The 22,846-nt window shown below is 39.7% G+C and overlaps 1 protein-coding gene across 4 annotated transcripts in view; it reads left to right on the top strand.

The window, feature by feature from the left end:
- The window catches only part of gramd2aa (GRAM domain containing 2Aa), a 36,866-nt gene extending 18,267 nt beyond the window's left edge, over positions 1–18,599 (top strand). For 3 of the 4 annotated variants that reach the window (XM_039795029.1, XM_039795032.1, XM_039795031.1), the window contains exons 3-12: positions 1,271–1,328; positions 2,734–3,046; positions 4,417–4,520; positions 5,097–5,195; positions 8,949–9,020; positions 9,145–9,201; positions 11,612–11,789; positions 15,127–15,220; positions 16,893–16,997; positions 17,430–18,599. In XM_039795029.1, the coding sequence (XP_039650963.1) occupies positions 1,271–1,328; positions 2,734–3,046; positions 4,417–4,520; positions 5,097–5,195; positions 8,949–9,020; positions 9,145–9,201; positions 11,612–11,789; positions 15,127–15,220; positions 16,893–16,997; positions 17,430–17,433 (1,084 nt within the window). In that variant the 3' untranslated portion in view covers positions 17,434–18,599. The remainder of the gene's footprint in view (positions 1–1,270; positions 1,329–2,733; positions 3,047–4,416; positions 4,521–5,096; positions 5,196–8,948; positions 9,021–9,144; positions 9,202–11,611; positions 11,790–15,126; positions 15,221–16,892; positions 16,998–17,429) is intronic. The other variant, XM_039795033.1, reaches the window with a different exon arrangement.
- The last annotated feature ends 4,247 nt before the right edge of the window (positions 18,600–22,846 follow it).

The following is a 22,846-nucleotide window of genomic DNA, read 5'->3' as shown; positions in this document are numbered from 1 at the left end:
CAGGAGGCAACTGAGGGCAACGCCTCTATAAACGTAAATATGAGTCGTAATTGCTGCTTGAACAAACGACTAAAGGGGTGTTTTTTGTGTGAAGACAGTCTCTACAGTCCATCTGTGATTATAAGTATGATGAAGAAAGATGTATCTGGCCTTTATTTATTTATTACATTACCTTGGCTGCTTACATTCTTTCGTATTTTCAAACTGTATAAGAGAAAAGGCTTAGAGGATGAGGACTAATCAATGTGTTTGGCAAATGTAACGGTCTTCCTGTGTCCTTCCCCTTGTTCCCGTTGGACTCTGGAGGGTTGAAGATATCAAGGCTCACTTTCCTCCCTTCATGTTAAGCCTTTCTCTGTGCCACTGTATGAAAATGGCTTCCACAGAGTGATAATCCTTCACAGTGAACATGAAGCTGCAATTTGGTTTGGCCAGAGCTTCTGTTTTATCAGTATCTCCTTGAGCAGAGTGTTTTCATATCAGCATTGCGTTGACGTCTTCCTCTGCTCACTGTCAATCACCTAGCACTCACAGAAAGATACAGGAAGAAAGGGAAGTCTCTGTCGGCAAAGTAATCCCTCAAAAACAGCTGGCCTTTCAGAATTTATTGTTGCATCCATGTCTTCTTCTTTAAGGCGTCTTAACTGGGACAGCAGTTAATTTCATTGACATTTTCCTAAAAGGACTGATTATGCTGTATTTTATTTGCTGGGTGGGTCTGTCTGCATTAGCAAGAGATATGACGAGTATCATGCTGTGACATCTGCTGCATTGCTACTATTCCTGAGGAGAGCTTAATGCCAGGTGTGTGTGTGTGTGTGTGTGTGTGTGTGTGTTAATGTATTCTGACTATAAAAAAGCTAATCTCCTGGCATGGTGACTATTTGTGTTCAAACAACTCAATATTTATCTTTTATTCAATGTTTTGTGACAGCCTTCGTCTCCCTGCAGTTATGCACACACCGATGATTAACTCGTCATGTGGTAGCTTTGACCCAGCTGGGATTTTCATGCAATGTACACATACATACACACGCGCACGCTCGCACACACACACATTCTAACAACCATTTGTCATGTTGTCTTCAGGCCAGATGATGCATTAATCTGCCTTCAAATGTGCTATATTTAGTATATATTTTGTATCCATTGCAGTACATTGAAAAAAGACATGGTTTATTTTGTGTACAGTAGAGTTATCATAATTGAGAGGTAAAAATGCATATGAAGTGTCACTTTATTTCTAAGTGTATTTTTCCTTTCCTAACAGGTTTCAGCTGATTGAAGACCTGTCCTATGAAGATGTGAAGAAATGTTACCGGGGCTCGGTGAGTCTGGTCTCTCTTAGAATCCTAATTGTTACTGTGTCTTTTATTGGAACACGTCCAACCAGTTGTATTCATTTTAACCTAAATGTTTAACCTATAATAAAAGCAGCAGCCCCTGTTAAAATCTTCCCTCTGAGGAGATTGTTTATTTTATGATTCCTTGGCTCAAAGGCATTTCTCTCACTTTTGTACTGCAGTCAGATCTGTGTCATGACGATTGGATGCAGAAGCTGACAAAAGGCTTCTATCCATATAACAAAATCTACTCTGATGCATATTGTATTCATGTATTTATCTTTTCTGAGTCATATATGATGATGACATGCTAACATGCTAAAAAAGAAAAAATAACATGCTGCCATTATAAATTTGTGAGAAATGATCCTATTTTTCCTGCTTACCCCCCCCAAACTAATGTGACATTTCTCAGGCTCAATTATTATTAAAAGATTTTGGACTCAACATATAAAACTGAACATAGATCAAATTATATGTTCGTTAACAAGCTCAGCAGTACTATATAATCAAATCACTATCACTTAGACTTGCTGCAATCCTGGCCAATGCCCTCCAGACAGTTCACCTATGAATGCAGTCAGCAAATGATTATACTGCACATTAACAGTAACATTAACCCTGGGCTTTCCTCCAGTGGTGATGGAACCGTCTGCATTACTGTAACCTACTGTAAGTGCCATATTCCTGAGGACAGGAGCTGCTCTAGCATGAGCTATTAATAGAAAGACAAAAACAGGGGCAGCAGACAACAGCAAACGGAGCTGATGCGAGTGGAAGGAAAGATAGACGAGATACAGGACAGGGCAGAAAACTAGGGAAAGATAATCTGGTGGCAGAGCTATCTAGAGCGGAAGGTGAGTTTGAGCTGTGGGGAAGGAGAGCAGGGAATGAATGAGACCTGGTGTGTGTTCAGATGGGAGGGAAATGTATGATTTTCTCTGAAAAGTGAGGACTTCAGGGTGTCACAGACTGTCCCTACAGAAGATCTGACAGATAGAGGGAAGGAGAGGCAGAGAAAGAAAGTGAGAGGGGGGAGGAGTACCTGTGTGTATTGTTTTTTTCCTGCTCCGAATAAGGAAGGGCAGAGCATGTGTATGTGTGTGAAGGAGGCAGAAGGAGGGTGTCAGCTAGGTGCTGCAAAGTGTAGAGTCACTGGAGGTGTATTTGAGACAGAGAAAGAGAGCCTTGTAGTTTCTGAGAAAGAGCTCAGTGGCTGTAAACTGAGGCGTTGCTGCTGTACTACTCTGTAGTAGTATGTGTGTGTGTGTGTGTGTGTGTGTGTGGGTGTACACATTAGAGCCTGGTATGTGTTTGTAGGTGCAAGTAGACTAGAGGTAGACAGTCCTCCTCCATCTCGTCCCAGTACTGACCGGCGCCAGGGGAACAGTGTGTGTCTTGCAGCGGCTTGCTCCAGGCCTTGGATGTGCGCGAGTGTGTGTGTGTGTACGGTGCCAACGTGCTGAGCCTGGTGCAGAGCTCGCGACCTTTGAGGGAGAGGGTGGTGTCTGCGGCGAGCGGAGCCAGAGTGGCCGGTGGTGGCGGAGTGGCGGGTTGCGCCGGTGGTGCTGTGCAGGCAGGCCGGTCTGCTAAGGAGATGCTCATGACTCTGCCCTGTCCCTCTGCACAGACTGTCAGCAAGTACAACTCGCAGTACCACAAACTGTTCCAGTGTGTGCCCAAGGATGAGATCCTCATGAAAGGTACTTCTTTTTACTTCTCGTTTTATTAATCAACTTGTTAATATTCTTGGACATGTCATGCTGCAGCTTCATATATATATATATATATATAATATAATTTGCCTGTTTTGCATTTGTATTTGTTCTTTATATTTATAATCCTCTCCTGCCTTTTATTAAAGGAGTACGCCACCCTTTGTTGAAATAGGGTTATTCACCGTCTCCTCTATATTTATATAGGTGGGCAAATGCATTTTTGTCTCAGTGCATGCATTGTCTTTGTCCGGCAGTGCCGCTGCTAGCTTAGCTTAGCGTAGTGAATGGAATTCTATGTTGCCGGTTAGCATGTCGTGAGTAAAAGTGACCCAAACAACAAAAACAAAACCTAATTACTTCTTATTGCATATAATATTGCGTATTCACAACGAGTACAAATAACAATGCAGATTAAGACTTCACTAGACGATACAGTAGACAGTGAATGCCGATGAACATGGCGGATTTTGTGAGAGACGAAGAGGATGACTTCTCAGACTGTGGTGGAAAATATGCAAGATCGTGCATTAAAATATCTAATCATTTTTCAGTATCTGTACAAAATACTAGAAGTGATCAGCAGCTTTATTGTGCTAGTAATGCATAATCAACAATAGCATCTATACTTTCATACAAAAAGCCCTATATAACAAACACACAAAAATTGCACTGAATTGTCGCTAATTGAAGTACTTGTCTTGGCACTGTGTCCCGCTTTAATTCTTCTTGCTTCAGTTCTGACATCTGGTTAACCTCAGAAACATTTTCAGAACGTCTCCAGCACGGTACGAACTCTTCTGTACAACCTGGTTAACCATAAACTTTGATGTGAAATGCAACCTATTATAATATAACCAATGTTTTGAACCAGGAGAGATTGATGATTTTCAAAATGCCGGTGAGACAGTAGGAGGCTTCAGTGTCATGGTGCTGAAACACCAAGCAGATAAGAACTAGTGGCGACGAAGGCCAACTGAGGCGTCGCCTCACGTCTCGTCGACCTCGCTTGTGTCTTAGCCAAAAAGTTACAATTGAACACACTGTGACCGCCAGGTATGTTCTGCGTCTGTGTGAGAGGAAATAACTCTGTGTCAGCAGGCGGCGGTCATCTATTCGTCATTCAGAAAGGGAAACGGGATATACAAATTGTTAGTTATAGAAAAACGTTGCTGTAATTTTTGCAGTGTGTTCATGTGCAACTTTTTGGCAAATAAGCAGGCGACTTGAAGAGACCTTGAGGAGACCTGAGGCGACACTAAAGTCGGGGTTCGTCGCCACTAGTTCTTTGCTGTCTGCCTGCATGGTATGTCAGGGCCTTAAGGTAAAAAAAGTGTTTCTGTCTCTTCTGTTCTCAGTGTACTCCTGTGCTCTTCTCAGAGATATTCTTCTACAAGGCCGGCTCTATATTTCCAGAAACTGGCTGTGTTTCTATGCCAACCTCTTTGGCAAGGACATTAAGGTACGAAAGACTGACAGACAGCTTAATAAACCCAAACTGACTGACAAACATGAACCAAGTGTCTCCCTGTCACAATCTGACGAGCAGATTGGACAACTTGACAAAATACTTGACTTGTCTTAATTCTCCCATATAGAACATGTCTCTCTCTCTCTCTCTCTCTCTCTCTCTCTCTCTCTCTCTCTTTATGTCTACACTGTGAAAACATGTACCAAGAACATGTAGACTTACTGAACCTTTAACCTTCGCCAGTTATGTGATTTTCTCTTTGATGTTGTGCATCGTTCCTTTCCCTCATTTCCTTGAAACCAAACCTCTCCTGACATCTGAGCTACTTATTCAGACTGCATTCTTCACATTCTGACTGAAATAAGACACATTTCACGTCCACTACTGACTTACTCCAGGGCCTTTTCCTGAGTTTATTTCAGTGTATGCTTTTCCTGCCACCATTTACTCAAATCACCCTGGTGTTTTTAATCTTACTTATAATTTTCTCGTCATTTTGCTTTTGGGTTTGCCTCCTCAAATCAAAGGAGTGTCCCCCTTATAAATGTTATTTTCCATCTTCTTTAGGTGGCTATCCCTGTTGTTTCCGTGAGGTTGGTGAAGAAGCACAAAACAGCGGGCCTTGTACCCAATGGCTTGGCTATAACCACGGACACCGGCCAGAAGGTAAACACTTCCATAAAAGTCGCTGTGATTTAAAAGTCTTATGCTGATTAGCGCAGCATGGCTGTATTTTCCAGGAGAGGTGTGATGGGAAAACAACACCGTGTGCTATAGATAGAAGCGGAGTGGAGTCTCAGCCTGGTAGCACAAGAGATTGAAGGGTTTATCCGCCATTACGGCAACACTCAGAAAGGCTTCTTAACTTTCTGTCAGCCTTTAATCAACTAGTGTTTTCAAAGGCATAATGTACTTTTCAGCTTCTGTTCAGGCTCCCACAGCCCTTGAATGATGATAGCCAGCAAGCTAACTTTAGCATGTGGTAACAACTAGGTTTTGTATCTTCAAGTAACAAAATAACAACCTATAAATACACAAAACTATATGTAATTTTAGCCCAGTCAGTTATTTCGCAATGTGCATTCCACAAGAGGGGCATTTTAGGCCTTTATTGTTATAGGACAGCTGAATGCATGTAGGAGGAGAGAGAAGGGGAATGACATGCAGCAAAGGGCCGCAGGTCGGAATTGAACCCGCGGCCGCTGCGTCGAGGAATAAATCTCTATATATGGGCACGCGCTCTACCGGGTGAGCTATCCAGGCACCATAAAATATAAAAAATAAAAAAGTTGTGGTCATTTTGAGGATACAAATGACTAAACTGAGGGAATTAAATTAGTATGTTGAGTTCAAAAAAGAATTAACTGATGCCAGTTATTTATCGAAAAGAGTTTGCAGCCATGTTTGCGGCTCTGTGACGTGGTACTTAGGCGCATTGGTATTTTGAGCTAAATGCTAATGTCAGGATGCTAAGAAGATGATGTTTAGCAGATCATATTTACCAGGTTCACCACCTTACTCTAGCGTGTTAACATGCTAACATTTGCTAATCAGCACTAAATTAAAGCACAGCTGAGGTTGATGGGAATGCCATTAGTTTTGCAGGTATTTGAAGTTAAAGTATTGGCAGAATGAACAGAAGCAGAAGAATTAAGATGGTTAAAAAAAAAAAGAAAAATTTTGTAAGAGGAAAAATAAAAATAAAAAAAAACACACACACACACACACACACACACACACACACACACACACACACACACACACACACACACACACGCAGAAGAGCCGCAGAGTTATGGCAGTCGTTACAAAGTTCAGAAATAGCACATGTTTTTAAATGCTCCTCAGACATTTATTTACTCCACAATACACTCATATATACATACACCACAGTACCTCGTCCATCATTTATTCGTTACACAAATTATTAATTATTACTAGAGTGGTGGGGCTGATTTTTCTCCAGATAAATGCAATGGGTTTGGGTTAGCATACTGTCAACACTGAGGTATATTAGGTGTGCATTAGATAAGACAAATTTTATCAGATAAATGAAAAATGTCTCAGCAGACGTCTTTAGATGATGGCTAGTCTATGTCCACAACGTTTCATTTACGTGATTGTTCTGGTGCCACCAACGGTTCCGCCGGATGTCCCTAATTTTCGGCTAGATGTCCCTCCCCTCCCGCTTTCTTTGTGTTGGCATTCTAAACTCCGGTTGATTCGGGAATTAGCCTCCGACAATCAAATTATATTTATCTTTTTTTTTAGTAAAATTCTCATCACACACTCGACAGCCATTTTAATTCCAGAGCTCGCCTCCCTAGGTGCACACGTTCCACCAAAACAAGTTCCTTCCCAAGGCTATTTTGCAGAGGCACCATGCCTGTGTCCGGCGCCGCCCAAGACGATTGTGATTGGTTTAAAGAAATGCCACAAGAGCATGTTTTTCTCCTATGCCGGAATGCTGTGTGGACTAGCCAGACCCTCCTCCGCAACACTGTGGAGGAAGGTCTGACAATGGGGGACTAGATGATGTCTGTCTTCATCTTCACATGCTTCCCCTCTCTTTCTCTATTTAAAGTTACATGTTAGCTGGTCTCAACACAACCCACCAGTATAAAATAGTTGTTTACATTTTCATTTGTGCAATACACTATTATTAAATTAGTCTGAGGTTACTAAAAATTAGCAAATACATCCCCTCAGAGGTGATATATTACAAAAATATAGGCTACATTTACACTACGACGCTTTGGTTTAAAAACAAATGTCTTTTGCTATGTTTACACCTCACGTCCACACTACTTTGCCATTTCCGAGCCCCTAAAACGGAGACATTTGGAAACACTTCTGCCCCTGTTTTGGTTTGAAAACTTCGGGGTTGCATTGTAGTCTGAACAGGCACAAACAGAGACCTTTGGCAATGATGACGCACGTCAGTCAGTCTTATCGGTCAGGTAGGCTTATATACCTTTCAGTAACAGTTTCACCTCCTCGTCCAGTGCAAGCAAATTAATCCATGGTATTACTTTCCACCATTGTTGTTCTTTCTCAAAACTATGTTCTGTATTTTCAACTTTTACATCCATGATTTTCAACCGCAGAGTAATGTCAGACAATCTGCCTCTTGTTTACACTGGCACACTCATGCACAGTGTATGCAAATTGTAATGTGGTATGCGTTGTCAGGCATGTTAATATGGACGAAGATAATTTTTGCAACTGGAGCTAAACCTGTACTGTGGACAGAGATAGTTTTTGTCTCAAAACGCCGCTCAAAAAGGAAAACGAAGTTGTGTAGCTGTAGTCATAGCCCAACCCAAAATGCAGAGTCTGATCCACACAGCAGCTCAGATTAAAGCAACAACCTTTCTCAAAGCAGGTGAGATATTTAGCATATGGATGGTATGTCTCATACTGTCCAAGGGAAAATACCATATATGTTTGCGTGAGTGTGTAGTATGCATAACATAACCATGGGCACATACATGGCTCTGTACAGTACCACTATACTGCTAAAGATGACTGAGGTTGGTTTTTGTGTTTATGAGGTAGAAAGCTCACAGCTCGTGCCTGTAACAACAAAGTTCATGTTTTATTAACAAAAAAACTGACAAAGTGCACACACAATAGCAAAGTGTTTCAAATGCTCATAAATAAATTCAAAATTACTTTTTAGATAGCAGTGATATGTATCCAGGTCAGATGGATATTTAGCTAAGCTTTCACTGACCTGTCATTCATAGTTTTTCATGACAGAATAAACCAGAACAAAAAATGTGATTACAAAAGTATCCTCTTTGTGCCTAGATTAAAGCTTTTGAGCTTTTGTGACTCATGGCAAATGTGTACTCTATCCCACTAATGTTAATGAAATATTAAATGCTTTGTATGGCTGCAAATACAAACATTTAAGCACCTCCTTAAATGCCTGAATGCACTGATTGTATTCTAACAACATAAGTGAAGAGTTATAATATATAATGCAAGTTTAATTTTGGGAAGGCACTGATGAACTTAAGTGCTGATATTTCAGATAAAGTGACCAAGGTTCAGATGTACACATCTATGATATTTGCAAAGGCAGGCTGGGACTTTTTGATCTATTTCTTTATTCAGTTTCCCCAACAGGGCTTATCAAAGTTTATATCATCTCTTATCTATCCTAATGTTGGTGAGAAATGAAAAGCTGACTATGTAGCTTATCCATGTTGCCTAAACCTCTTCAACAACTGTATGAATATAAATTGGAGAGAATCACTTTGTTTAAATGAGCTTAAATGTACCATACATATTTGTTATGTGTAACAAATTCAGAATAGTTTCAAGGGACATTTTTATTTTTAGTGAATTGTGTAATATATATATATATAAACCGGATTTTTAGGTGACTGTTTTTCTTTTTTACTTCCTTAGTATGTATTTGTATCTCTGCTGTCAAGAGACAGTGTATATGATGTCCTTCGTAGGATCTGCACTCACCTACAGGTCAGAGGACACGGACACACACACACACACACACACACACACACACACACACTCGCACGCATACTCCGTCTGTATACTGTGGTGTACATGTCAGTTAAAGAGGTGATTTCCTTTTCCTCTCCAGGTCAATGGGAAGAGTCTGAGCTTGAAGCAGTTCATGGAGAAGCCGACCTTATCGCTGGTCAGTGACAGCATGTCTTTGATAATCATACAATTGTAAAGATCAAAGTGGGTGAACCTTCAACATCTGGTAATCTACAGGCATTGCGATTACTTTAATGTTTCCTAGTTGTGTTTCATGTTGGTCAAAAAGCCTCTGGCAGCTCTCACCTTCAACTACCTCTGACCTGAAGCCTGATGTATTTTCTTACACAGACAGTATCAATAGATGATTCTGTTGCAGCTGCAGTCATGCACTGAATTATCCCCCCGAGTTGGCAAGATGCTATCAAAGAGTGCTCTGAAGTCACCTTGTCTGTGTGCGTGTGCGACAGAACATCTTTTGTATTAAGTAATAATTAAGTTCTGTTAACATGCTCGTACTTGATCACGCTCTGATCTAGACTGAAGGTATTCAATGAAAAAAGGGAGTTTGTTCATGTTGCCAGCATATTCAATGGAAGGTTTCGTAGAGCTTTGCTGCTCTCAAACACTGAAGATGCCTGATTTATATTTACAGTTTGCAAACATGTTAAAGTGATGGTTCGGAGTAATTTCACCCTAGGGTCCTTTGCACCATGATACTACTTTTCAGGTGAATATTGATGAAGCGTAAGTATTATCAGCTGAATAGCTTAGCGCAAGGCTAATGGATCCGGGTGTCTCTTAACATTACCCCACTAATAATGCCCGAAATGATACCAAACGTCTACAGTAGTACAAATAGGTTATGCACTCAAAACGATGGATTGTAAAATTTGTAAGTACACCAGAAGTTTATGTAAATAACACTTGCCTGCTGGCTTCTGCTCTCTGCTGCTGCTGCTGCTGTTACTACCGGGCAGTAAGAGTGCTTAGGGACATCTACAAATTACAACAACCAAAAAGAGATGCAACAAAAATATTTATTAATTTAATGATTAAATAAGGTAATGTCTCCAAACTTACCTCAATTATTACTTGTCTCCTGCTAGTTATACTACAGCACTTACTTTAAAAAATAAGTTAAATTAAAAAATATTTTTGTTGCATCTCTTTTGGTGTTGTAATTTGTAGATGTCCCTAAGCACTCGTCTTACAGCAGCAACAACAACAGCAGAGAGCAGAAGCCAGCAGGCAAGTGTTATTTACTACCTTCTGGTGTACTTACAAACTTTACAAATCCATCGTTTTATGAGTGCATAACCTATATATACTAGTGTAGACCTTTGGTATCATTTCGGGCATTATTAGTGGGGTAATGTTAAGAGACACGGATCCATTAGCCTCTGCGCTAAGCTATTCAGCGGCTAACGCTACTCTACGCTAACTCTCCCAATGTTAGACCCAGGTGAATAAAGCTTCTGGGGGGGTGTTTGGCTCGAGGTCATGGTGCAAAGGACCCTAGGGTGAAATTACTCCGAACCATCACTTTAAGACGTAAATGCAGAAATATTTCAAGAATATTTGTGCCCCTTGCTGAATATCTCTTCACATTGTAGCTTCCATAGGGTTTAGAAGATAGTTTTAAAATGAATAGATAGGCACCATGTATTAATGGTTATTTAAAACAAATCCCTATGTGAGTTTTTTTATTAAAAACTAATTACCATTTATAATTGCTTCATCGCCAAATAGAAAGGATAAACCCCAGCCAAAGAGATTTTTCGCAACCTGGCAGCCCAATAGTTGAAGGAGGGTTAAATGTTTGTGGCATGGCTTACTATAAGCCACAAAAGTTTAATAAAGACAATGTTTCAATCCTACTTGGATCTTTGTCAGGTCAGAATGTTTGAAAAATGGAAATGACAACCATATTTATACATTCTGACCTGACAAAGATCCAAGTATTATCAAAACGTTGTCTTTATTAAACTTTTGTGGCATGCAGTAAGTCTGCAGCCCATCAGTTGTTCTCGTGAATGCTCTTAACTGATCCATAGCATTACGTTTGTGATGTTGATTTAGCTCAGTGGTTCCCAGTCTCAGGGAGGGGTCACAATATCACAAAATGTTTAAATTCAAGAAAGAAAAAAAGTAAAACATTTACATTTTTCATTTTTCTGGCCTCTAAATCATAAAATATATATATATATATATATATCGGTATATATGTTTTTTTTGGTTGAACGGCTTACAACTCCACACTAAGGCAGTTCATATGTAGATATCACTTTATTTTCAGGGGTCACAAGCAAAACAGTTTGGGAGCCACTGACATAGCTAAATGTTTAAAATCGTTGATTTCACCAGGGTTTTCAGACCAAGCAAGACCTTACAATCCATGTAAAAAAAAAAAAAAAAAAACACTGAATTGTAAGTCTAGGTGATCTCAGGTTTAGATGAATGAACCACTAGTGTGCTGGCAGCTGAGATGTTCAGATTAGAACACAATCTGTTGGAGTTGGATGAGCATCTTTCTAATACAGTCTCCTCTTTCCTCTGTGCCACAGGACGAGTTCCCAGTTCCAGACGAGTTCCCAGTGGTTGACGAATTTCCATCAGTGTTAAAGTGGAGAAGGAAACCCTCAGTGGTGTCTGTGTCGTCCTCCCTTCCTGACCTCCTGGGGAACTCCCCCAGCAGCCTGAGCGCCGTAGATACACCCTTCAAATCGGAACAGCCGCTGGAAGGTGATAAAACTATCCATATAATGATGATTTGCTTGTGGTTAGTCTCGCTTTGCCAGACCTTCCTCCACAGCGCTGCGGAGGAGGGTCTGGCTAGTCCACACAGTATTCCAGGATTGGAGAAAAACGTGCTCTGGTTTATTGGCATTTCTTTAAACCAATCATAATTGTCATGGGCGGCGCTAAGCACCTGGCAGAGACATGGTTCCGCAGCTAAATAGCCTCGGGAAGGAACTTGTTTTGGTGGAACGTGTACGTTCAAAAGTTGTTTTAGTCGTGCAACAGAAAACTCAGATTGGACAGATAGTCTAGCTAGCTGTCTGGATTTACCCTGCAGATATATGAGGAGCAGTTAATCAAAGTCCTCATAAATCCACCAGAGTTAAAAATTCCAACACAAAGAAAGTGGAAGGTAACGGACATCCGGCCAAAAAGAGTGAAATCCGGACGGAATTTCCGGCAGCAACGGAACACTCCCGGAGGTGGAACGTCGTGGAGATAGACTAGCTTGTGATTAACAATTCAATTCAATTCAATTTTATTTATAGTATCAAATCATAACAGAGTTATCTCGAGACACTTTACAGATAGAGTAGGTCTAGATCACACTCTATAAATTCCAAAACCCCAACAATTACAGTAATTCCCTCAAGAGCAAGCATTAGCAGTGGCTATTGCGACAGTGGCGAGGAAAAACTCCCTTTTAGGAAGAAACCTCAGCAGACCCAGACTCTTGGTAGGCTGTGTCTGACGGGGCCGGTTGGGGGTGTGATGAACAGTGGCAAATAATAGTCACATTAAAGATAATGGAACAGTGACTTCGAAGGTCATCGTGGAAGTTCATGTCATAGCAGGGCACATCGTGTAACACTGTTCTGAAATCTGTGGCATCGTGATAGTACAACTACAGATATAATCCACAAATACCCTACATTGTGTGATAAACAAAACTTCACTGTGAAATATTTTAGCATTAAATCAGTTGTTATTTGTTGATACCTTCATGTTTTCACCTCTGGATGTCCACCAGGACTTTAATCAATAGCCAATTTGAAGAGTAATTAGCCTGTGCCTGTGGTCACTTTAGTTCTTGTCCACCAAAATGTAGTAAGTAAGATCACAGTCTCAATAGACTAAAACGGTGTACTACATGCATTTTTATTTCCTATTTACAAGTTAAGGCTAAAAATATAAGCAACAAAACCAGAACACAATTACATTTTTTTTTAGATAATTTTTTGGGCATTTTTAGGCCTTTATTTGACAGGACAGCTGAAGACATGAAAGGGGAGAGAGAGGGGGAACCCGGGCCCGCTGCATCGAGGAGTAAACCTCTATATATGGGCGCCCACTCTACCAACTGAGCTATCTGGGCACCCAGAACACAATTTTTTTTATTATACAATTATACAAATAAATATTAAATAATTAATTTAGAAATCTCAATATGTTTTCCTCTCTGATTAGTCAAGGTAGAGTATTCCACACGGAACATGATAAGAACATGTTTGCTGCTTTTTAAAGGTGCTCTAGGTAGGATTGTGAATATCCAAGATTTAGCCCAAAAATGTGAACATCAACAACTTCTCAGTTCCTCCCCCCTTTCTGCTAAAGCCCAAAACGTTCTCCTAAGCCCATCCCCCCACAAGGGAGAATGAATGCGTGTGCATGAGCAGTGATTGACACGTAGTTAGACACCCCCCCCCCCCAGTCACATGATTGGTGCATCTGAACAGGAAGATGTGGATTTTTGCAAATCACACTACAGGATGTATGTGGTGCCAGAGGAGCACCTCTTTTATTTTTTTTATTACCTGCTTCATGTAGTTCTATTGGAACATAGGGTCAGTTTCAGCAAATATGACAGAAAGTTAGTTTTATAAATCTTACCTACTGCACCTTTAATCTTAGGAACACTGCAAACCTACAATATGTAAAAACTAAAAGTGTACGTGGGAAATACGCAGTTCTGCCAAGTAATGATGTGTGAATCCATGAAGAGTTTTATAGGTAACATCCCTCTTACGTAACGACACATTAAGCTCCAAATTGAGATTAAATCCTGTGGGGGTTTGTATTAAAAAGCTTTGGGCGGATGCAGATTAAGTAGAGATTATCACAAACAATGTCGGCTGTCAAAATCTTCTGAGGACAGTCTATTTGTTGTATGCTAACAGATCATTTCTGCTAACTTACATTAATGTTCTCTATTTGATATTTAATCAGCGTGAGCTTTTGTGTACATTGTCCTTACAGCTCACATGAGGAGTGGAAAGATGGGAAATAATGTAATTAAAAGATGTATGTCTACTAGATAACATAACCTGGGTTAACACATGCATTAGAGTAGCACAAAACACACGCACATATAGAAGCAGTGCAAAAAGAAGCAATGCATACATACTGTATCAGCTAAATTGTAAAGACGTTGGGGTATAATAGTCCGCTCATGGTTTTATATGATTCAGACAATATAGAGTTCACTGTTTTTTCTGGGTTTTCAGATTTCACCATTTCTTAATTTCTAAGAATTGTCTTCTTATGTTTTAGTACAAAATGCAAATAATCTTATAGAAAGTACAAATTAATAAATTAAATTAATCACTTTTCACAGGTTTTAATTTTTAGAGATCTCTGACAGCTCAGTGTTAATTGATATAATTTAATTGCACCCCACAAAATTTGGATTTAGCCTACCCAAAGGTCCCATGTTGTAAAAAAGTGAGATGTCATGTCTTTTATTAATAAAAAAAGGCAGATTGAGGTGCTATATAAATACTGTGAAAATATCAAAACACTCAATCCAAAGAGAAATGCACACAGCCCGTATTAAGAAAGCTTGCCTTTCAATGATCCGTCAGGACTTCCATATAGTTGTGATGTCAAAACTATACTAGATATACAGTAGGTAGAAAGTACCGTTACAGTCATTCCCCAGTTGCAATGATGGTGCAGGGACTCAGAGTGCAAATGTGAAAGACCTGGAAACCCTGACCAATCGGAGCAGACTGGGATTTTTCAGGAGGGGGGCTTAAAGAGACAGCCACTAAAACAGAGCATTTTTAATCAGAGGGTGAATACAGGTATATTCGGAAAGACAGTTTGAGAAATATAATGTGTTTTTCTTTACATTAAAGCATATAAACATGTTCTAGTAGAACCCCAAAATACAAGTATGAACATGAAAATGAGAATATGGGACCTTTAATCATTTTTCAAACTCCAAAGTGCATATTGTCCCACCATTACACTAACAGGTGGACCAGCACTATTTAAAGTGAAACAGGCAGTACAGTCAAGCCAAGTACCGTTAATGGTTTTCTGTTATTGTGTGTTACAGAGCGAGCTCTGCAGACAGACAGAGGTCTTTTATCAGAGCCACTGGCAGAGCTGGGCCAGATGGAGTACCAGCTGCTCAAGTTCTTCACCCTGCTGTGAGTATACAGAGGGACACACAGACACCGACAACATCACCTTCAACTCCTCCAACAACTGACTCATAGCTACACGCACACGCACACACACACACACACACACACACACACACACACACACACACACACACACACACACACACACACACACACACACACTGTGAGCGTTAACATGGAGATATAAATAGTGGGCAATTCACTCAGTCAAACTGAACACACGGGATCAGAGCTGTTAAAACACATTTTTAGTTTGTAGTTTTCCTACAGAGAAGTTGCCTCCTGAGACTTAAAGGAACACGCCGAATTATTGGGACTTTAGCTCATTCAGCATATCCCCCAGAGTTAGATAAGTCCATACATACCCTTCTCATCTCCGTGCTAGTCGTACTCTGTCTGACGCACCCACCGCTAGCCTAGCTTAGCACAGATCCTGGAGGTAACCGGCTCCAACTAGCCTACTGCTCCCAATAAGTGACAAAATAACGCCAACAGTTTCCTATTTACATGTTGTGATTTGTATAGTCACAGCGTGTACACATAACAAGGTCACATGAGACACAGCCATCTTCTAACCGTATACATACTGGGAACTATATTCTCAGAAGGCGAAGCACTGCTACATGGGCGGAGTGATTAGCGCAACACCTGAAAAGCACTGTTGTTACTCTCTGCTCCTCACCACGGGGCTTCTCAGGTGGTGCGAGCAAATCACTCCGCCTAAGTAGCAGAAGTAGCAGTGCTTCGCAGAGATGAGAAGGGTATGTATGGACTTATCTAACTCTGGGGGATACGCTGAATGAGCTAAAGTCCCAATAAGTCGGCGTGTTCCTTTAACTTAATTATTAAGATTCATTACAATGCATCAAATAATTTGTTTTAGTGAGCATCATGCCTAACCTTACTCCACCTGTCCTCCAGCATAGCAGAGGGTTACAGTGATCAGGGAGACTGTCCTTCACCCAGAGGATGTTAAGCTGCTCTGCTTTAGTGTCCTTGAGAGAGCAAATAAATCCCTATGTGCTCCCGAAGATTTGTCATATTGCTGACCATGACCAATGACGCCAGAGTCGAGCACAGATTTTCTCACTGGTTATATCTCAGATTATAATCTATATAAATTACAAGGGAAACTCTGTGGTAGATTCATGCTCAAAATAGAATACACAATGCATGTAATCAAGCCACACATGTATATTTAGTAACTCTTGAGTGAATTAAAAGAGAAATAAATGTTGCACCTGCATGTTTTCTTTTTAAAGCTATTATTGTGTGGTGATACAATAACCATGCAATGGTAATTAAAAATGAAAAATGCTTTTAGCTTAGTTTGTTTAGCTTATTGATTTTTACTGTGCAGAAATGACTGGAAACCAGTGGCTGCTTGGAAAGTAGACACATTCAAAACTTGAAATCGTTACTTGTTCGTTACATGTGCAACATATCAAACACTGCTTTAGTCCTTTAAGGCAGATTTAAACTGTGTTGTACAAGGACAGTGAAGTGCTGATATGTTGACAGGAAGTCAAACGTTGCCTCCCAGTGTTCATCAAAAGGCATTACAGCTCTCTTCCTCCACATCGACAGAGGAGTCCAGAGTCTAATGCCATAACCGTCCATCCTGAAACCTTTTTTGTAATTCAGTTCATCTGTGTGTCTCCTCGTTTGTCATCAGAATTATTCTCCTCATCCTGTCATCGTGCTACCTGGCCTTTCGTGTGTGCAGTCTGGAGCAGCAGTTGTCCTTCCTCAGTAACCCAAATCTGCCCCTGAGAGAGAGGTAACGCTGCATCGGCCACATCATCACTACTTTATAATATGTGAACCAAAGAAAGGGAAAAAAAACACATTCAAATACCAAACATTAAGAACATTCCATGTCCATGTATTTGTAATTATCTTTTGTGTAAGAAAAAAGAGTCATGTTTATTATAGTGTATTGTTTTAGGATGGATTGTATTTCATGACATTGTTATTTAACAGGAACAATAATGGTTAATATTGTTACATCAAAATAAATAAATGCATCAGCTGTCATATATAAAGCTTTTAGTTGAAGGTAATTTGCATCTCCTTTGCCTGGTATGTGTGAGTGTGTGTGCGTGCTGGAATCAGTGTCAAGGGTGAAAAAAAAGAGGGAGGTTAATGCTGTTGATATACCCTCCATTTAATCCAGAGAGTCCACTAACCTGGCTGCTTTCTTCTCGTCCAGGTAACCACTGCTCTCCGCTGTGACCTATTGGATTAGCGGCTGTTTTCTCTTCTCATGCTTTGAGCTGATGATGCCCTCCTGCACATATCCAGGACCAGCTTTAGAGCCCAGAAAAGATAAACCCCTGCACCCGCCGCGAAACATGAAGGAGCAACCGAAACCCGAGTCCAGGCATCTTACAGACCTTCCCCTCCCCGGAATGACTTCCGATTTAGTGATCACTTCCAGACTATGCAAACAAGACTGTCTGTCTATTTATTTCTGAATTTATAGTAGGTTTTACTGTAGATTATGATTGCCTACCATAGCCTGTCCCTCTCACAGACATTTCATCTTTACCTACACGAAAGTGTAAACCTCCATACCCTAAAATAGTGAGCCGATTGCAGTTGAAGCTGCTGTTTGTGACACTGATGAAGTGAAAGAGTGGTGATGGAGACTAGAGGTGGAGTTGGAGGATGGAAAGGTAAGACATAATTCAACACATTAATTACTTGAAAAGACAGATAGTAAAGATATTTCAGGTGTGTTAATATCCAACATATTCTGACTGACCAGTGGACTAAACCAAATGTTTGATTGTTTTTTTTTCTGGTGAGATCTTGGCATAGCCCCATAGACTATAATTGTTATTTTTTTACAGTCTATGCATAGCCCTCTGTCAGATGGCTAAAACAAGCTACGACAATGCACTTTTTAAAAAATATGTCCACATTATTTCAAATGTATGTAACAGTTTTTTAAGAGTTTAGATCTATTTTTTGTGCTAAGTAATAGGTACCCGATTGTCATTTTTGAGGGTATTTATGGAAGAAAGTCCTGCTGTGACCACAGACACTTGACTGAATGGAGTTACCTGTCATTTAACTGTAATATACTGGAGCGATAACACCACCTGTGGGTGTGAACTATAATGTGAACGAGATGGTTAGGTGACATGCATACTTTTTGTTTTTAGTTGTACTGATCAGCTGTGTAAATGAAGTTTTTCTTACATTATACATTTCAAAAGAAATCACCAAAAACTTAAAAATTATACGTTGAGGTGTTTATATCGTTGTCTGAAGATATTTAATGCCATTTTGAGAGAGAGATGGGTGAAATGTTGTCCCAGACTAGTTTGTGAAATTGAATGAATTAAATTGGCAACAAAATGTAGATACACAAAAAGTGTTTGCGGCTTTTAATTTATTTTTTGGCCATTTTGAGTTACTATCCAGCCTTCCGTCCTGTCACATTGGCACTACACACAGTACCACCATGAAAACGCCTTGACTCCGACAGCACAGCAAATTTGAGTAACCTCTACAACTCGCCCTAAATTATAAAACTGGAACATAATGTTGGCAGAGGCACTTCATGCTTAATACATTCAATATGGAGCGTTGGCTGTACACCATTAGCATTGGTTTCCTTCGTTCCTGTTCAAATTTAATAACTTCATGGGTTAAATATGTGTATTTTTTTTTTAAATGTGAGCTGTTCAGAAACTACAAAAACCAAAAAAAAAAAAAAGAAAAGAGAGACAATGCGTAAACTGATATAAAGGAAGCTGGCGTTACAAGTAACAGTGACAGTCAGTTATATGTCATACTGTAAGTGTATGACGTCCACTGCTTTCACTAATAAACTAAGCAAATACAGTAAGATTTTGATCGTTGTTGAGATTTGACCCTGAGGTTGGACACGGTCCCATTTGTGAAAGAAAATATTCAGTACAATACTCACTTTCAGTCCCTTTGCTTGACAAATGCAATCTGAATTTAAAAAGACATCTGCAGCCCAGATTGATGTCAAGATGATAAACAGAGTTAGTTCACACCGTTTCCTACAGCAACTACATCATAATCATACTGCAGTGCTTTTGAACAGAGCAACACTACAGCAAGCAAATAGAATAAGGGTATAGATCTCTTCTGCATCAGTTTATACGGATTTCCCATTAGTCTGTATAACTATTAATTAGTTCTGGTTAAAGGAAAATAATGTTGCGTTGAACAGTCCTATGTAAGTACTGTGGAGTTTTCTTCTATATTCTTGTATACTCCATTGTATAGTTTATATTCATCATTTCATTAGCTTAATATTTCAGCCAATGCTAGAAAACACCGATGATTAACAGGTGGCATAGTTCCTGCAATGAAAAGGGGGCGGGGGCAGAGAGGAAGACACCTGGTATCAGAGGATCACTGTCTGAGGAATATGCCAGGAATCCGGCACAACTGATCCTGAACCAACCTGCTGAACTGACCAAACCTGAAATCAGACTTGAATTAGACTCTCTTTCTCTGTTATCGTTTTGATACATTTTAAGAATATAGTTGAGGCCTACTGCAAGGATCTAAAAATTATATTGGAGATATTCTTGGTTTGGCATTTTTACAGAATGTGATTTAGTTCATGTTCAGCACCGTGAGTGAATCTGAAACCCTTTGAAAATGTCACATCACTGACATTTCAATCATTGTTTAATATTTACTGTTGAATACACTTGAAGGTTTCCTTTTACATGTTTTCGCAAGACACACTGTGAGTCTAAGTTTAATTTAAGTTAAATACATGTAAGGTTAGAATAAAACAAAATCTGTGACAAAGACTGCGAGCCTCACTGTGAGGATGCATGGCCATTTGTAAACCAAGAAATCCCCAGACCAGTGTTTGAAGTGGCATTTTTAAATGTGAACCTGCCTTGTTTTGTTTTTTTTGGACTGACAAAATATGAGCGTAGCTAACCATGTAGCTCCACTTCAAGATAAACATGGATAGAAGAAGCAACTTAGCTTAAAGGTCCAGTGTGTAGGAATTTCTCCCATCTAGCGTTGAGATCGTATATCGCAATCAACTCTATCGCACCACGCAGTTCAAAGTATGTATTACAGCTACGGTAGCCTTCACGCTTCAAAAAGCCGGTCTCTTTCTCTTTTCAATGTCCTTGAGAAAAGAAAGAAAACTCCTGTTCCTAAAATTTGGATTTTGAATACGTGTGGTCCTCCATGTTTCCTTCTTCAAACTTGCCGGGGCCGGGAAGCTACGATACTCATTAGCAGCATTAGCAGCACCTGTGAGTTTATCATGTGACAGAGAAAACGCCAAAGGCGGAGCAGTATGTCCTGTATATGTCCCTTACCGGCAAACGTATTTCAAGATGGCGCATGAATATGGAGAGTCTACCCATTGACATATATAAAATGGACCAACAGATCCCGTTGCTCTGGACGGAGACCAGTGAAGGCTATTAGAAGCACTTTTCCGGTGATCTCTTGCTTTACTGCGCAGCCTCCAACTGACAGAGACAACGTAAATGTGACGTGAGCAACGTGTCTGAAAGTTGTAAGTCTTCTGGTAGCTGTGCCAAGAGAAATCTCAATCATTCCCAATCTTACAGAGAAGGATAGTGTAGGTATATGTAAGGAGATAACATGGGCACAGGCTAATTATTGATCACTAACATGCTAGTTAACATTAGTAATTAAACCTAAACAGCTAACGTAAGTCGAAACTGCCTGCGAGCTTCTCCTGTACTATACGGTAATTCCTCTACTGTGCGACAGTAAGTCACTTGGTTATGACACAATCGTTAGTCTATTTTTATAAAAATGTCTGCTATGGAGCCATAACGTGAGGTACAAGGTAATGGAGCCTTTTATACATTCTCGTGCTTCTTTAGAAATAAACAATGGACAAATAGAGTCTTTAAACGCTTCAGATGTTAAGTATTCGTTGTCAAAATGGCACCAAAATGTATGCTAGTCAGTGGAATGCTAACGGGAGGTGATCTCTTTGTAGCGTCAAAATGGCGCCATAGGAGGTTCGAGTTCTGAAGCGAAGCTTACCCCCTTGAGTCTACCCCAGTTCATGCGAATGCAAATGTAAAATTTCAAGCCAAAAGGAATACTTGGAATTGATGGTGGGTTTTTTGATAATGAACAACTAAACACGTTACACACTGGACCTTTTGTTTTGTTTGTTTTTGCTTTTTCCAACGTTTTAAATTGTAAAATTTTTCTTTTTTAACATTTTACAAGTAACACATAGTACTGTACTTAAGTACAATACTGAGGTACTTGTACTTGTAATGCCACTTAAAAACTTTTTATTCATTTCAGTACAGGTATTGTACAGGTATGTATGAGTATTTTAGTTACTGTAGTAGTAGAATCAGTATTTTGGTTAGTGAGTATTTGACTAGTTTAGTTAGTTATGCTACTTTATACTTCTACTTCACTACACTTCAGAGGGAACTATGGCAGCTTCTACTCCACTAGTTACTTTGCAGATTTATATTACATACAAAAAACATATGATCAGCTTATAAAATAGGATGCATTGTTTTATATTAAACCACCCAACTACAGTTCTGCTGCATGATGAGTACTTTTAATTGTAAAACTTTGAGTATGTTATTCTGATGATAGTTTTACTTAAATTAGCCTACATTTTAAGACAGTACTTTTACTTGTAGTGGGGTATTTTTGGTGGGATTGTTACTTTTAATGAAGTACTGAAGGATCTTCTTCCCCCACTGATGCATGCCATTTAAAAAAAAAGAAAAAAACTATGTAGCTCTTTGTCACTTAGCATGTAATGAAAGTGCTATAGTAACAAGTTAATTATAAATATTGACTCATGCAGCACCAAGTTTATCGCTCTCAGTTGAACAGCAAGCCTAGTGGAAACCTTAAGAAGCACAAAGGGCAGGAGCCAAATACTGTAACTCCTTTTGTGTATGAGTCAGTTTAAGCTGTAGAGTAATGGGGGCAGGTCGAACCAGATGGCCAGACAAGCTGCAGCCTCATCCATACCTCCGGGGAGCCGTATTGTCTGTCCTGGAATGCTCTCCGAGTGACCTTTGACCTGTCTTGTGTGAAGGAGAATTCCGACTGTAACTTCACGGTAATTGTCTGTATCACACACAGTAAAATCATCACACACTGATGGCCACATTGCTGGAGGTTTTCCAGGAACGCATTACCTCAGCGGCGCATGAAATATGTCCACGTCTGCTGAGAGCACAATCCAAGTGCATTACAGTTAATCAATTTATGAAGTGAGAGGGGCTGCGTTGCACACTGTGCAAATTTTTCTTTCTATCCAAGGGGGTTTATATTTAGAGAGAATACAATTACAAAAGCCATACATCTTATGGCAATATTCTACACTGAGGCAATAAAATGATAGCTTTCTTTTCTTTTTACATTTTCCTCTAAAAAAAAAGAAAAAGTTAGGTAAGTGCATGTTTATGAAATAACACAAAAAGATGAAATGGAAATGGAAAAAAAGGCTAATTTAAAAAGTAAGATGGATGTACTTGCATTTAGCTATAGTTTCACATGGCAAGGCCTAAGAAATGGTATTACAGAACAATTTAATTTAATATTACATTACTAGAATTAGGTATTATGTGAATATGCGTAAGA

The sequence above is a fragment of the Perca fluviatilis genome, chromosome 3 (assembly GCF_010015445.1).
Source record: "Perca fluviatilis chromosome 3, GENO_Pfluv_1.0, whole genome shotgun sequence".
NCBI lineage: Eukaryota > Metazoa > Chordata > Actinopteri > Perciformes > Percidae > Perca > Perca fluviatilis.
This window is presented reverse-complemented; position numbering and strand designations above follow the sequence as displayed.